This window comes from Stegodyphus dumicola, chromosome X1, assembly GCF_044657685.1.
Source record: "Stegodyphus dumicola isolate Sdum_Otavi_A_Nest chromosome X1, ASM4465768v1".
Classification (NCBI taxonomy): Eukaryota; Metazoa; Arthropoda; class Arachnida; order Araneae; family Eresidae; genus Stegodyphus; species Stegodyphus dumicola.
The window spans coordinates 128,805,954-128,823,539 of NC_140780.1; the positions used below are offsets into that span (position 1 = coordinate 128,805,954).

General features: G+C 30.5%; 1 protein-coding gene across 3 annotated transcripts in view; it reads left to right on the forward strand.

The window, feature by feature from the left end:
• Nucleotides 1-17,099, forward strand: part of LOC146993268 (uncharacterized) — a 115,003-nt gene extending 97,904 nt beyond the window's left edge. For all 3 annotated transcript variants that reach the window (XM_085807813.1, XM_085807814.1, XM_085807815.1), the window contains 2 exons: nt 3,974-4,071; nt 4,277-17,099. In XM_085807813.1, coding sequence (XP_085663939.1) covers nt 3,974-4,067 — 94 coding nt within the window. In that variant the 3' untranslated portion in view covers nt 4,068-4,071; nt 4,277-17,099. The remainder of the gene's footprint in view (nt 1-3,973; nt 4,072-4,276) is intronic.
• Nucleotides 17,100-17,586: the final 487 nt, after the last annotated feature.

Below are 17,586 nucleotides of genomic sequence, written 5' to 3' on the forward strand. Positions count from 1 at the left end.
TCCTTTCTACCCTTCCCCACATCATGGAATATGCCAACAGGAAGTCATTTGACTTTTTTTTTTTTTTAACTGGGCATTTGTGCTACGTGCCAGCTTTTTCGTAAAAGTTATGATGCGCCCGTGTGGTCGTAGGTGAAAAATTCGGAACATATTTTTTTCTCAAATATTTTGTAATTTTGTTATTAATTGCCATGTATTATTTTAATTTGAGTACATTTGGCTCTGTAAATTTTATATAAGTTTTCATGGCAAAGAAATATGTGCAAGCAGCTGATTTTGTTCGCATTCTTCAAGAATTATCTGATGAAGAAAAGGAAGACAAGGAAATCTTTGGATGGGAGAACAATACCGATTTCCATTCCTTATTTTCTTTTATTTCTATTTTTTAGAAATAAATAAAAATATTAAAGTTAATTTAAAATGCATTTTTGTAACCAATAAGAAGTAAATTTCCATGTAAGTAATGCTAAACTTCCTTTTTTCCCTACCAAGATGTTTTCCTTTTTTATTTGTCTATACTTGCCTTTGATGAATATTAAAATTAGCTTCGATTTTAAAATATAATTATAAAATAATTAAAAATGTTCTATAATGAAATACATCATTGCATTTCCATCTCACTAACATAAGACCTTAAAAATAATTTACTTATATTTGAATGTGATATTATTTGTATTTTGCAATAATAAGATTAATATTTTATTTCTTAACAAATTTATTATCGATATTCACTCATTTTTGTCGTTTTTCGTGCCGAAAACTGTAAAATAACGGATGTCATAAAAAATACGATGTACGCGGGCTCATGTAAAATTGCCAAGCACGCGTGCTGGAAGGTTGCTGAAAACAAAATATAGGCATTGGTTGAAACAAACTGCTGAATAACAACAGAACATCACTAAGAGCTAAAATTTGTCAATTTCAGAAATTGACTTAGTTTTGTTTCAAGTCATGATACTTTGGTTTCACCTATTCTTAAAGCGATTTGCTCTGTCGCATTGACATCTGTGATTTGCTTCTCAAATGTCAAGGGAATGATTTATTTTTGTAGCAAGTCATAACTGGTATTGAGAAATGAATTGTTTACAACAATGTTGAAGGCAAGCAAGGAAGGCAGTAAAGAGATAAGCCAACTCAAAGCACTTCAGTAGTTGAAAATCATGGGAAAAAAAAGAATAAATACAAAAATGTTGCTGTCTTTTTAGTCTGATTGTTAAATTTTTTTTTTTTTTTTTTTTTTGGGCAGAGGGAGCATTTGCAACATAATTCCGTTATTGATTTTAAAGTGTACTTCAATCAACTGGACAAATTGAGTGATATCATCAGACAGGAAAGGTCAGAATTGATCAATAGAGAAAGTGTAGCATTTTGTTATAATCTTGCACAAGTCTGCTCTCTCGCCAGAAGGTCTGGATGAGATGTGCTACCACATCCACCATATTTTCCAGATCTGCCAATTTCAGATTATTCCTTGAATACAAATTCCTTCTTACAAAAATTTTTAAATTGTAAAATGTCTACTTCAAATAAGGATGCCCAAAATAACTTGAATCTGTTTTTTGTAAACAAAGATCAGAATTTTTTATGTGTGGAATCATGCTGCTACTAGAACGATGGCAACAGGTATTGGACCAAAATGATCAATATATGTATAACTGTATTAAATATTTATCTAGCACAGGAAAATTGCTTTTTCCATGTGGAAAATAAACAAAATTATTTTCTGAACAACCCAATATATGCCTTTTCTGCTGTTCTGAGCTAACTTGCTTGTAATATCATGCAGTTCAAGGACATAATTTTTAGTAATTCTAATATAACTTTTTGTTTTGTTGTGCTGTTTTATTTTATTTATTTAAAAAAGTACTTAAAAATGGAATAAGCAAATTTATTAAATGAGACAATGTATTCATAACCTAAATTATGAATATAGAATCAAAAAATGAAGAAAAACAATATGGGCTCAGGCAGGCATGAGTATGGATGTCTTATTGGCCTGCTTTGAGAAAAGGGAGAATGCAGGAGGAGGATTGTAGCGGCATTCATATTGTTACATCAAAGGCCTGAGAAAAACAACATAATTGGAAAGGAATGAACATCTAATCACAGATTTTTATTGGATGTGTGATGTCTATATTTTATTAAAATATATTTTTGTGGTTTGATTATTTAGACGTGAAACCTGTTTCTTAGTTTTGCTTCGTAAACATTATGCCTGCATTAATATGTTCATAGTTGTTAGCCATTATTACAGTTATTAAATTCCACAAAACTAAAGTCTCTGAATTCCTGAGCCTAGAAACCATGACATTACCGAACTTCGGGGAATGGGGGAGATTCCACACTGATTTGGGATCCTCGTTATACAGGAGCATGGTTAAATGGTTGTTGGCTGCTGAGTAGCAGACTCAGTTTCTGATTAAGTAAGGAATCAAAGTAAGTTTTAGATTATGACAGTTTTGATCACATGAAAAAAAAAAAAAAAAAAAAAAAAAAAAAGGGAAAGAAAGAAGAAGAAGAAGCTTGCAATAAAAATAAATGAACTTTAAATTTTTACTTATGTCTGTCTTTTAAGAGAATGGAAAGGGCTTAAAATTAAAAAGTTCTTGGGGAAACAGAATGCTAATTTCTACCACAATTACTTGCAATGAAGCAAGTTTTAAAACTTGCTTCATGTGTATGTGAAAATTTTTGAATATGAGTGTTTTTTTTTAAATTAAAAACCTCCACATGTGTATTTTTATTTCTTGAGCATAAAAGGTAGTTTTCAGAAATTTACAATCCGAAACATAAGACATATCCTTGTTAGAATAGTGCAGTGGACCAAACAGAGGTAAGAAATTCATGTATGCAGTGTCTCCTCACAAGTTGCAATCTAAAACGCACTGCCCGACAAGTTGAATGTTAAGAAGTGTGAAATGACATGTTCTGACATTATAGAAGCAATAAATTGTCCAGTAATGTCTCTACTTAATATTACAAAAGTTATAATTTCACGATCAAAGGATTTTAGCAATCTGCACCATTCTGTCATCAAAACCTCTCGTTTTCAGGAGGCTGATCAACCAATGATTCTTCAGCTCTTCTTATATCATCTTCAACTGTAACAGATCAGAAGAACTTAAAATATGTCGGATCTAAAAGGGAGTGACTACATCAGTCTTCAGAGTACATCAGATGAAGCAAGTACATCAGAAGTCTCTGAAACTCTCGGCTAGAAAGGCTCTTGCAGCTAGCAAGCTCTTCACATAATGAAGATAATAACTATGTTTCTATGCATTTAAATAATGATTATTAATTTGTTATTTATATTATTAGTAGTCTTATGCTATTAAGCTTCTCATAGGTTTATAGTGAATACATTTGTGTCCAGTGTTGCAGTTGTTCACACAAACCAAACAACATGTAATCAAACCCCCAGTTGCCTGAATGAAGTCACATCAGTGATACCCTTGACTGAGAACTGAAATTTAGGATCATAAGCTTTGAGAAGACTATACATATAGTCTTCTCAAAGCTTAGATTTAAAAATATTTTATTTTGAATATATTTTTTTTTTTTTTTTTCTGATTTTTCAAAAAAGGGGAAGAAAACACCTCTTTAATGCTTTTTTCAATGTCACCTGTGTAAAAATATCAGTTTTGTATATATATATATTTTTTTTTTACCAAAAGATATCACATGACCAAAATGATCATACTTGGAAATTTATCATTTTGATTAATTTGTTAATTTGGAGCCGGGGATCTATAAGCAAGAGCTACTTATCCATGCATCCTTTTTGAAACTCCTTGTTTGCAGCATTGCATGTTACCTGTGGTTTCATGTAATCCTTATGGATTTGAAATGTACTGTCTACAGATATTGTACTCTTTAGTTTTATTGTACAATAGGTTATTTAATTGATTGCTAGACTTTGATAAATTTCCACTCTTGTGTCACACATGCATATATATATAAATATTTTTTTAAGGCTTGATGACAATACAGCTAATAAAGTTATCTTTGTGAATAATGATGAAGAGCTAATGACATACCTGCATCCAGATATTTTACCAGATGTTTAAAAAGGCAAGTTACTATTTTTAAAATTTTAATGTATTATGTGTAGAAAACTTTCAGATCATTAAAACTTACTTTAACTGGAGTGCCTGTTTTATTTTAATTATTGTTTTATGACATATGTTTATGGAAAACATCTGATGTTGTAACTAAAATCAAATAGCTATTATTTAATCAATGTTGGTATACTAACCTACGTTTTTAATTCTTGTAGGAGTAGTGTTAATCAACATTGGAGAAAGTAGCAATTTAGAGACTGTGCTGCAAAAATCTGTGTGTTCCAAATTAAAACATGCATGAAATGAAATTCTTGTGCCAAGATTGGATACAAAATATACACACTACAATGGATTTAAACCAATCATAGCTTTGGCAGTGTGTTTTTCTTTTACAAGGTCACAAGTGCTATATATTTAACTCAGTTCCATTATTTTATGTGTTACTAATTTATATGTGTTAGTTACAAATATCAAAGTGTAAAATTCAGGCATCATATGTGCATTTTTGTTTACATAAGCTAATTTGTACACAGTTTCTGAGCCATTGTACTCATATAGATCTGTGTACATATAGTTATAATATTTCTGTTATTAATTGGTAATCATCATCATTTGTATACAAATAATGAATATTTTTTAACATTCCTATTTTTTATCTGCATTGTTTAACATGAAATGTATCTGCAATTTTTATAACACTCAAATTAATGTTAACTCAATTATTTTGCTTTTATGTATGAACTATAAAGCGAAGCAATATGCCCTGATGTGGAGAAACAAAAAAATTTTTTTTCTGAACATCCTTATATATTTATACTTTTAATAATTTTTCTGAAATTTATTGGTTAGTTGATACCTTATGATAATGTGGGTGTGCTTTTCACAAAATAATTTCTTTATACATCCTAAGTCAAAATTTTCTGTTAGTAATAATGGGTATTTTATTTTCCCCCTCATAATTTTGATTGATTTGAATTTTTCTATCTTTGCTCTCGAAGTTTTTTCTGAAAAATGTTTTCCAGAAAAAATATTCAGCCTAGGGTAGTGTGTATTCTAGGCTAACTGCAAAGCTAGAGAATCATAATGCTGATGGTTGATGTAATTTAATTTTAAGACAAACTCTTAGATAATATTTTAACACTTAAAAAATCTGTGTCGTCTAATTTTTCCCTTTTGGAAGAAATTAATCATATCCCAGGCAGTGTATCTTTGCTATTTTTTTGTACAAAGACTCATCTCATAGCTAGCTGTAGTTTCTGTAACACTACGAGGGGGAGACGGGGAGAACTTCTGTAATCAGTCTGTAAAATTTTGAAAACTAAAAAGTAGACTCGATTCAAAGAGAAGAATATTCATGCTGATTGTTGCTGTAAAAGTGTGTTTTTTAATGTTTTACAGCTGAATTATTTAGTTCTTTTGTGTATTGATTTTATGATATTTATCTCTCGGAATTTTTAAATATGTTGTAGTATATGAATTTTTAAATATGTTGTAGAATTTTTAAATATGTATAAATAGAGATTAAAATATCTGCATTTTCTTATATATTAGAAAACTGGTGGGAAAATGAAAACAATTTTTTGATATGCGGACAAATTTCAGGTTGAAACAATGCTCTCAACTTTCTGGAGCCGAAAAAATTAAGCGTATGAATTCAAAACAATCGTGAGCAAGGTATTTTAATATACCTGAAAAACTGTTTACATTTAACTGGATCAAATGAGTCTTCTGTCCCACCCAATTAAAGCAAGAAAAAGGCCTGGCTGTAGAAGCTTCAGGGTTGTGATAAACATAAAACATTCTTGGTCATGTATATGAATGTTCATTGCTTTGCAAGTACTTGGATCATAAATAATGGACTGCTTTGTTTAAATGTAGAGAAAAAGACAAGATGATTTTGAAAATGAAAAAATAAAAATAGTTTTATTTAAAAAGGTTATTTGATATATAGTTTTGTTTCTTGGAAAAACAAGAAGTAGCATTAGAGATCTAGAGAGTAATGAAATCTCAATAAATAGACATGACACTTGGAATTTTTATCTGCTAATGATCCACTTTAAAACAAATCGGTGATAAAAACACTGACCTTATAAAAATTACTTTTTTTTTTAACCTAGTCAGAAGTAAAAACTTTTCATTAAAAAATACAAATAGATTGAAGAAAAGGGGCCGAGCTAATGTAGCTGTTGAACCCAAGAAGTGCTGCTAGGTCCTGGAGTTTTAGGAGGTCAAAATTCTTAACTTTATTACTTTTATATGCCTCTTATATTAAAAATGTGGGAATGTATAACAAAAAGAATGCAACAATAAGTGATTCTCATCTGAATAAAATAATGAAAAAATATGGAAATGTTTAACAAAAAGAATGCAGCAATAAGTGACTCTCATCTGAATAAAATGTTGAAAAAATTAAGCAAAGAGAACTTAACTGCTTCCTATGTAGCATTGTTTCAAAATAAGTATTAATTATACCTGTTCGTTGCCTTTAATTTACTGGCATTTGACTTCAAGTTTTAAATGTAGTGCGACTGTAGAGTTCAATTTAAATGCATGTTGTTTTTCCTATTTCTTTCTTTCTCTTTCTCTCTCTCTTTTTTTTTTTTTTATTTTTTTTATTTTGGTCTATTTTGTAATCAAAGTGCTGCATATAATTAATACAAGTATTGCAGCATGTTTGAAGATTTACATTTCATAGTATGTAATTTTTATTTTAATGGAAATCTTAAAAAGTGTGAAGCAGATTCCTACATTTGCATTTCATTTTGGTCATAAATATTTTATGAATTTTTTATTGTAATGATTATATATGCTTAGCATTCAGTACTGTATTACAGGGGTTGGACACAAATTTGGAAATACCGAAATAAAAACATGCTACTGTGACTAATTATTATGTAATAAAACCGTTGGCATTGAAAACAGCTTGCAGTCATTTCAGGATGGGTAAATAATAGACATTTTGTATGCTTTGCAAGGAATCGTGTACCATTAAAACATTGGCAAGTTCGGTCAAGGATGATGGCAGTGGATGGTACTCGTACAGATTTCTCTCCAAAATAGTCCACAATGGCTGAATAATATTGATATATCGTAACTGTGGTGGTTATGGTAGATGTGAAAGTTCACTCTCATGCTTAGAAAACCAATTCTGGATGGTGTGAGCTGAGTGAAAATGAACTCTTTCATCTTGGGATATGGCATCATAATTGGGGAACAAAATTTGTACCATTGGATGGATGTGCTCAGCCAAAATGGTCACATAATTCATGGCAGTAATGTGACCTTGCACAGTAGTGGTGGATCCCATGGAATATCACGATATGGCTGTTGATAATCACTGATGAGTGGCATTTTAATTGCTGGTTACCCAAAAGTAACCTGTTTGTGGAGTTCCCTTCATATTGTTTTGGTGCTGACAGGGTTTGCAAGTTTGACATTCAATTCAGTAGTCACTTTTGTGGCTGTAGTCCTCTTCAGTGACTGTCTGTCATGATCACTGAATACACTTTTTGGTCAATGCTGTGATTTAGTGGATGCAGTTAATTCAGTTTTGCTGTATGAGTTTAAAATCTTAGATACTGTGCCTCTTGGAACAGAACATACTTGAGCTTGAGCTGCCTTGGTTATGGAAGCACCCACTGCACAAGCCCCCCAACAATTTACCTACGTTCAAATTCATTTAGGTCCAACATGATGCACTCACAACTGCACAGAACACTGTCTCGATAAAGAATGGCATTCATAACATATTGAGAATGTTGTACAGGTGGCATTAGTGAGCAAGCACATCAGCACCACTAACAGCTTTTGCAAGAGTAAACATTTCAATTCAAACATGCATTTTATGAGGTGTTTCCATATTCTTGTCCAACCTCTGTAGCTTTTGCAGTTTGTTAAATCCACTTACAGTGGAAGCATGTGTTGTTTTAACATTAGTTTTCCACATTGAAACTTTTTTGTTTTTTAATTTTTTGGCATTTCATATTATTAAACTAAAACTGTCATGTTATTAAACTGACCTTCATGTTATTAACCTGTGCTACTGAAGTATAATGATAATAAGGTTGAAACTGTAATGTATGAAAAAGTTTGTTTTCAGTTTTATTGAATTTTATTACATTGGAGAATTTAGACTAGATATAGGATTTTTGAAGATGCAGTGCATTTTATTTATCTTTTTGTGATATGAAAAATAAATGTCATTTAGAATTGCAAACTCTTATAATTTCATTTTGTAAAAAAAAAAAAAAAAAAAACGTTGAGCAGTTTGCAAGGATTTATTCTCATTGATTTGTGATCTGAATGTATTTTATACATTCAGATTTTATACATTATTCATTTACACTGAGTTGTATTTTGTAATAGGTTCAGTATTTGTTTTTCATTGATATTCTTTAGCACATATTTTCATTTAAACATTAACAAGATTATGTAAAAAGTGGTTATTCAATAAACATAATGTATATCTGGAGTAAATGTTTAGATTGTTAAAGAATTAATTTTAATATACATTTTATTTTATTGTAGAAGTATTTGCCTGTAACAAAACTATAAAAACTTTATGGACATGTATTGAATAGGTTGCAAATATTTTTATTTTCAGCTGTTGGAAAAAATTGTTTATGAATTTCTATCTTGATTTTAGTTTGTTGAATGCATAGTAAAGATGCTATTTTTTCATCATTTTGTAATGTAACATTTTTTCTGTAGGTATTGTTATGTAAAGAAGTATTTGTTCTCTAATTATCTGAAAGTTTAATCTCTAATTATAATTATCTCTTAATTATCACAAATATAATTATCTCTAATTATCACAAATTGTTAAAATACTTCATCACTCCATATAACTTGTGATTTCTGAGTTTTTGATAACTGAATTTTCTGATAACAGTGTCTGATAGCTGAAGCAAAATAATTCTTTAATTTAGAGAAGATTACTGATTCATTTCATTTCAAGTATTGAGTCTAAAAGTTTGGAGGGTAGTAAATTGTTCTAGGATATACATCCATTTTTTTCTAAATGTTAACATTCTGCATTGTAATTATCCAGTTCATTCTGAATTGCTGTTTTGTTTGCAATTAAGTATTTTCCAGTTATATTTGAAGCTATATTTATGCAATGTTTAATTTTATAAATAAGCAGGATTCACCGGGATTCAAATAAATAAGACATTGCATGCTGGTAATTTTATTTGGGTTTGAATCCCTGTAAACAGTTTGACTACATGGGTATTCCTGATTTCCCATATGTGATATCAATAGGAACCAATTTTTTGTAGGAAGTTCCTTCACAAAGGCATTCTTTCTCTTAGGCAGATAGCTTTTCTGTGATTATATAAATAAATTCAAATCCTAAATATTATATGATTGAAGGTATTTTGAGAATCAATACAGTGTACCAGCAGCATAATGCAGCAATAATAGTATGGTATATTAGTACAAAACTTGCATTATAGGAATAATTTCTTTGACAGTCAGAATAATATTTTAAGAAAACTCAAATTTAGAATGTGTGTGTTTTTTTAATCTAAATTTTCTGAATTTACGGAAGCAAATTACATAAATAAGCAAAAATGCTAATTTTTTTAACTACCTTTTTATTTTGTTTGAAACGGAAAGGAACAAAAATTCTGTATGCATGATTTGACACATTTCTTCCTCAATGTTTTTAAGTTTTTTATTTTTTAAAACGGTCATTTTGGGGTCACTCTTTTTTTTTTTTTTTTTTTTTTTTTTTACCATGAAGCCACTTTATGGCCAGGTGGGCCTGAGTGTACCCCCAATGTATTACAATGTCTTACCATATTGGATCAATTTAAGTTTCACAATATGTAATTTTGTTTTCTTATATGTAATTAAGAGCCACTGTCTTTGGGGGGGTGACATTGCCTAGGATTTATTAATGTTGTTGACAATGGTTAGTGCTCCTGGCTGCTGTATCTTTGGGCTTGGATTCGAATTCCGATGAAGGCATCGATGTTTGTAAGTTTATAGTGTATATGTAGCATAGGGGCATTCAAAATACACAGGATACTGAAGCCCTGTCATGTTGTTTAATTGTAGGAGAATAAAGGGTGTGAGATCCTCGGACTATCTATCTCAGTGTTTTCTATCAAAATTGGGGTGGAGCATAACAATTAATGGAATGAGGCTATATGTTTGACCAATGGTGAAATTCTGGTATCCCCTGTGTGTACTGTACCTGTGTGTATGCATACCTGGTGTCTATACGATTGAAACCAGTGTTTCTTGATGCATGACTTTACTGCTTATGTAGGTATTCCTTTGTGAAAATGATAAATTTACTTCAATGGAACTGTTTGAGCTTTGGCACTTGGTTGGAACTCTTTTTGTTTTGACATTGAAAATTTTAAGAGATTTGACACTTTTTCTCAGTCTTAGAGTTTTGTATCCTGATTTTTTGTATAAATATTATTCTGTGATTCATTGGTTTCCTTTTAATTAATTTTCCTTTCTTTTTAATTATACATCAGTATGTAGTTATCTAGTGTTAGGGACTTATGTGCTGTTTGTTACGTGTAGTTGTTGTTGTAACTTAGCTCACTTATCTGACAGTAACATCGGAACAAGCTCATGAAATTCATCCTGGCAAGGAGTACAAGATTGTACCTGTTGTCGGCAAGAGCCTTGGGCACCATACAGGTGACAGTACAAATTTGCTCATTCTGCCTCCAATTGTGATGGAGAGCACCACAGTGTGGACAGGTCCAAGGGTCTCCCACCCATCTTACCCTACCACCAACCTGTCGAGAAGATTTCTGGATTGCTGCATATTCAGAGTGCCCCCATGAATCACAGACACTATACATTTACAAACATCCATGCCTTCTCCAGGATTCAAATGCAGGATTCACTGGTGTACAGCAGTCAGCATTGCTAACCACTATCATGGTTAGGCGGCTTTCGTGATATGTTAGTCTTTTCATGTCATATAAATATGTACATTACCTATTTAACATGTATATGCAAGTATGTAACAGATTTTGGGAAGTATTAGAATACAAATTTTAGCAGTGTATAGGAGAGAGGTATACACATTAGTAAGAAAAGCATTTGTATCTCTCTGGAGCTTACTTATCATTTAAAATACTTAACAGCATTTTTGTGCTTGTTCTTTAAATGGGAAAAAATTTATGATGCAGCAAAAATTAACTTTTAGTATTGTGCAAAATTTATGCATTCAGCTTGTTTCATATGAATATTTATTCATTATAAAATAAAGCATGATTTTGTGGTTTGTTTGATTTAATATGTGAGCAGTGAGAAATTCATCCTGCATATTTTTGTGCAGGTTCATTCAGAATATTAAAATTCTTTTAAACTTATGTCATGTTTAAGAATATTTCTGCAAAATAGTTAAAATTTTTTTAATTAAAAATGAATTCAACTTTGAAAAAAATGGACATCTTTATAATTTATATTAATATAGATTGTGCCTCCTAAATCTGGCAATTCTGGGCCATGACCTCACTGCACCAGAGAAAAGAGTTTAGGTCCATAGGGGAACTATTGACATTCAACTGTTCATTTACTGGGCTAATTAATCAGGACCACATTCATAGGTGACACAAAATTGTGGTTAATCTAAGGGTAGTTAAAAAAAGCAGCTTACTCTGGAGAAAAGTTGATTTGGTTACATAAAATAAATCCATTTTCAAAACAAAAAGGATAGTATTTACATTGTTTTGGCATTTTCATAGGAGTCTATATAGAAGAGAGAATATCATAGATGTAATTAATTTGAAGATTTACAAAAGGTTGTACACTAGATTTATTTTTATTACCAAGCAACTTAATTTTAAAAGATGATTTAGTGTTATTTATATATTCTGAATTATGTACAATTAAATTAAATCTATTGCAGATAAGAAAAAGTCTCAAACATTATTACATTATCTGCTATCACTGGTGTTATCCCATACACTTTTCTGTTTTTATTTTTCATGTACACTTTAGTTTTTGACAATAAATTTTCTGTTGCTGCACAATAAACAAACTTTTTTTTATTTAAAAGAGAACCAGGTTAGTCTAGCCCCTGTTAACCAAGAGTTCACTGTTTATGGCAGCAAACACTTGCCTGCCATCTAGGCTTTCTCAACTTATTCTACAGACATAACTCCACCTTTCTACCTGTTAAAATGCTTATGTTTATTATTACTAGCTCTATCTTTTACACCTCATGATCTTTTAAGTGGCATCTTGAGAAGCAGTACTACGGCTAATATGAGAGATTAAAAGAAATATTTAAACCAAAAATATTCAGTTACTGTGTAAAAAGATTTTGAATTAGAACATGGCTCTTAACACCTAATGGTGGCATATCCACAAATTTATAGCGGCAGCATTTATGGTAACCGATTTGTTTTTTTTCCTGCTAGAGTTGTCTATGATGTTTTCATTACCTCGATGTATTTGTACTTTAATCAGCTAACCAAAGCCATAGTGTCAGTTAGTTGTTAATTAGTTGTATGAGAAGAGCAACTGCAGCAGTTCAACAGTTTAGTTTTTTAATGCAAACATTTTATATTATTAATTAGAATCTGAGTATTTTTTAATGCTTTTATGTAAATTTAAGCTAATTTTTCATTTAAAAACTGAATTCAGAGTATTTTTTTATCTGCTGTTAAAAGTGAAAAAAAATATTTATGCATAACTTTGCTTAAAAACAAGCTTTCAATGCTATTAAGTCGATTTTAAATCCATTGAATTTCATAAAATATGCGGTAACTGTAGAATACTTGGTGTACCTTGTTAGTCTGTGGCTAATAAGAATGAGTATATTTCATACTTAGCATTCATTTCAGTCAGTGAATGAAATTTGTTTAAGATTTGAAGGTCTTTTTTCTCCCTTTCCCTTTGAAATCGAAGCTATATGTTTTCATTTAAATTTTTTTAATATAAATAAGTAACAAAGTTATTTAATATCTAAAATATTTTAATATATCGATTATATTACATGGGATCACTAAATGTCAATCTAATTAACTTGAAATGAATATTTTTAAATATTCAGTGACACATATCCAAATTTGCTTGTTAAATAAGTTTCCCTGGCGGCCTTGCTAAATGAGATATGAGTGGTGGTAAACAACAAAAACAAAGCATGCATATTCTTTTTGTTTTCCCTTCCTAGTCTTCTGACAATTAAACTGTGTATTACATTTTAGTGTCTATGAATATGGCTGGCATTTGGAGAACTTCAAAATTACATAGGTAAAGGTTAACAATGTATGCATTTATAATTAACATCTCTACTTTAAATTAATTGTTAGCATGTGTTACCATTATATATCTTTCCAGAATGATCTAGCCTAGGAAACTGATTGCTTGTACTGTTGTAGTTTTCTGTTATATTTATGGATGACTAAAAGTTTAAATTTTGTTATTCATTTGATGGATATGTATAATAATCTATTGTTAACCATATTAATTTTTTACTGGGTATTCGATGTGTTAGGTGCATAGCTTAAATAAAAGATAACATATGCATCTATATGGAAAATGCTTATAATTTGATGCAGTGTGTTTATATGGAGCAAAAATTGCAAGCATATTTTATTTAATATAAAGAACGAGTTTAGTAATGGGAGAGTTAGTATTTTCGCCATCTAGCCAAACTAAGGTCTCATAAGTAGAATAATTAAGCATAAGAATCTCTGTCTAAATCCCACCTTATTTTAATGAGTGCTGGTTAGCCAGTTATTATTTTGTAAATATGGTTAAAAGACATCATTAGATTCTCTCCTTAAAACTCGTTGTTTTGAACTCTGAACTAATATATATATATATGTTACCGTGAAAGACCGAAATTAGAGAATGTCGACTTTCACCGGAGAATGTCAACATTCACCAAATACGTTGGTGAAAGATCGAATATTTCATTACATTCTTGTACATTCGGACCCTCAACGATGTATGTCGACAATCACAGATATGCTCTGGTGTAGGTCGAAAAAAGAGGAGTCTATGTACACGCTGTCATTGCAAAAGGAAGTGTTCCACAAATAAATGCAGTTGTAAAAGCAAGGGCCTCTTCTGCAATTCAAAGTGCCATAATAGTTTAAGTTGTTGAAATAAATAAGATTTGAATCACATAATTTAGTAAGTATTTAGCTTCTATTATTTTCATTTTGAATGTACTGTGTGTTTTTTAAGTTCTTATGTTCTTAAGTTCTTATTTTAAGTCTCAAGTGCGTTTTCTCGCGACTGAATTACAGAGAAGAAAATATAATATTCTTATATGTTCAACATTCACCATTAGTACATGGTGAATGCCGACATTTACCAGTGTAAGTCAGAAGTAAGAGTATTTGGAAAATATTTTGGACATACACCAAGCGACTAGGTGAATGTTGACATTCTCCAGATTTCGGTGTTTCACCGTAACATATACACTATATGATTGTCAATTAAAGTAAAATGAATCATTAGGCAAATTAGATATGGGCAGCAAATACTTTTGCAGAGGTTATGTTGTTCAAAAGATTATATATTAGAGTATTTTTTGTTCTTATGATTGATATAAAAACACAAACTAAAAAAACCAAACATTATATTGCTAAGACATTGTTATAAAAATTGTTTGATATTAAGGAATATAAAATGTTTCTTTTATTTTTGAAAATTAAATTGTATATAGATTTGACAGATTAGCTGCTTACTGAAAGAGTAAATGGGTGAATGAATAAAATTTTATTTATATTGCTGCTACTTCCATCATAAATATTTTTTCAAAATGTTATTCAGGTGTAGCCACGCTTGTCTGAAATTGTGATAATTAGCTGTGATGAAGCAGACATATAAATGGATGTTTCTGTTACTTTTATACATGTTGCTTGATGCAGGTCATTGCTAGTCTTTTTCACCTGAATGTTGTAATACTTTGAAATAATGATTGATAATTAAGAGCTATTTCAAAATAGAGCTTCTTTTCTAGTATAAACAGGAAACCAGAGCTCTAATGTTCTTTGTTTGGTACTAACTTAGATAACTATCCTTTGTTTTAATTATGTGTTCATGACTAGATCTTCGAACGTAACTGTGAGCTGTTTTATGGTTTTCTTAGAAATAGTGAAATGATGTATCATTCCTCAGTATTACTTTTTGTGATTTATGTCAGATTTAAAGAGGAATTTTTGGATTTATTTGTTATTTATACTAGTAATATTTTAATGTTTTTTAAATTTTAAAACTAGGAATCTCGTGTTCTGCATATTAAAAAAGTTAATTACAGATATTTTAGTGTTTAATTTTTTGTGTTCATAAGACTGTAATTTCTGTGACTGAAAGCTCTTTTTTATAGATATTAATCATTTTAAATTTTGTATAACAATTTAACTGAAATGAAACTAGAAAGGTGTTGACTTCAAGACTTGTTTTACAGACTAGTCTGCAGTAATAAATTCATTTCTCTGTTTAAGTCAGGTTTTCTCAACCAGGCTTTTAAAAAACCCTAATTCTGCCATGAATGATAATAGGAGAAAGAGAAGAAAGTAGTTAAATTGGACCCATAATGTCTAGTCCCTTGTTAAGTCAATTATTGCACAAATACTTTTGTCTTGGGTGGTTTCACTGTTTATGTTAATAAAAGGAACAAATGAACTGATATTCTGTCTAGTGTACTCATGTAAAGAGGGGTCACTTAAAAAAAACCTAGACTTTATAAGTTGATCAAAACAAATAGATATAAAGATTCCAGCCTCAAGAATGGCTGACAGTTACTGTTTGATTATTATATTAACGGCTTATTTACTGTTACATTATTAATCCATCAGTAACTATCAGTCTATTCCAGTATTACAAGGTGTGGCTATTAATTTCCAAGACTGCTCTAATAACACCAGAACAGATGATATGAAAAACGTAACCTTTTAATATGTTTCAAAGTAATCCCCATCTGCTGTAATACACTTCTGTGCGCATCTGTGTAAGTTGTAGAAACAACTTTTAAAGTCTTCTTTTCGAAGGCTCTTCAATGTCGACATCACGTTTTTCTTGATGTCTTCAACATCCACAAAGCATATTCCTTTGATCACAGTTTTGAATTTGGGAAACAGAAAGATGTCTGCGGGGACAAATCAGGAGAGTATGGTGGATAATGCAGCTTCACGACCTCATGCTTGACCAAAAACCTCTTCACTGGCAACGCAATGTGGGGGCGGGTGTTATCATGCAACGTGACGTCGACATTGAAGAGCCTTCTGAAAGAGGACTTTAAAAGTTGTTTCCACAACTTATACACTCGAGCACAGAAGTGTATTATGGCAGATGGGGATTACTTCGAAACATATTAAAAGGTTACGTTTTTCACAACATCTGTTCTGGTGTTATTAGAGCAGTCCTGGAAATTAATAGCCACACTAAATTCTGTTATGTCGTTAGCTATAGATTATTATATATTACATTATATTCTGTAGGGCCATTAGCTATAGATACAGTAATTTTTTTATAGAACCTCCTTCTGGGGGCTTAATATTTTCAATAGCTCTTTGAGAGTCGGAAGGTTGAAAAGAAAGAGTTTAATTAATATTGTGGACTGAAAGAACTGTATGATTTCGTCTGCAGCTATTTTATGCTGTCGTTAAATAATACATATCAACGATATATATTTTTATATTTGTAAAAAGTGTTCTAATTAATATAAAGTATTTTCATACTGGTCTAAATTTTCTTTCTTTTTTTTTTTAGATTAAGAGCTTCTGCATTTCAGTTATTTATTTTGTAAATGATATCTTTCACAAGAAAACAGTATTTTTGCATGTTGTATAAAATTAGAAACTATATTCAGAGGACTATATTAATAAATAAAGGTTGGTGCTATTAATTTTGTATTGATAAATATTAATTAGTATTTGACCGCAAGTTGAGTCTAATATGCTTTTGGTACTGAAAACTTGCAGTTTCATGTATGAAATCTGTATATGCATTTACCACTAATGTTTAAATGTAATTCTTTACTGGTTCCTGTAGTTATTTTTCATGTAGTTTTTAAAATATGTAATAAATTTGTTGAAAACATTTCAGTGTTTTTGCTTTTAATTAAAATGTTGACAATTTTATTCATTTCAGGAAGGTTTTCTCTATTATTACCTCTCCCCAATCTATATACATAGGGAGGTAATGTCTTCAGTCAAAAAAAGGTTGAAAGAGCAATCACTGTTTTTACCTCCTGCCAGCCTGTATACATAGGTAAAGCCGGCAGTTTTTTCGATCCAAGACTTCGATAGTAAATGAATTAGGGAATGAGCTCGAATTAGGGTTCCCACAACATATATTTGTATTTTTACAATGATATTTGCTTGTCTGTATGTATGCGGCGATATTTTCGTCCACGATAACTCTTATATGAAATTTCCCAAAATTCTATTTTCTGTATTTATGCTTTCTACAGGGTAGTTAAATTTATCCTATTTAGATCTATGTAGAGCCCATTCTGGTAGATCTATTTCGTTTAAACATTGTTTATACGTTATATGGACCATGGGGAAAAGAAAACTGCTAATAA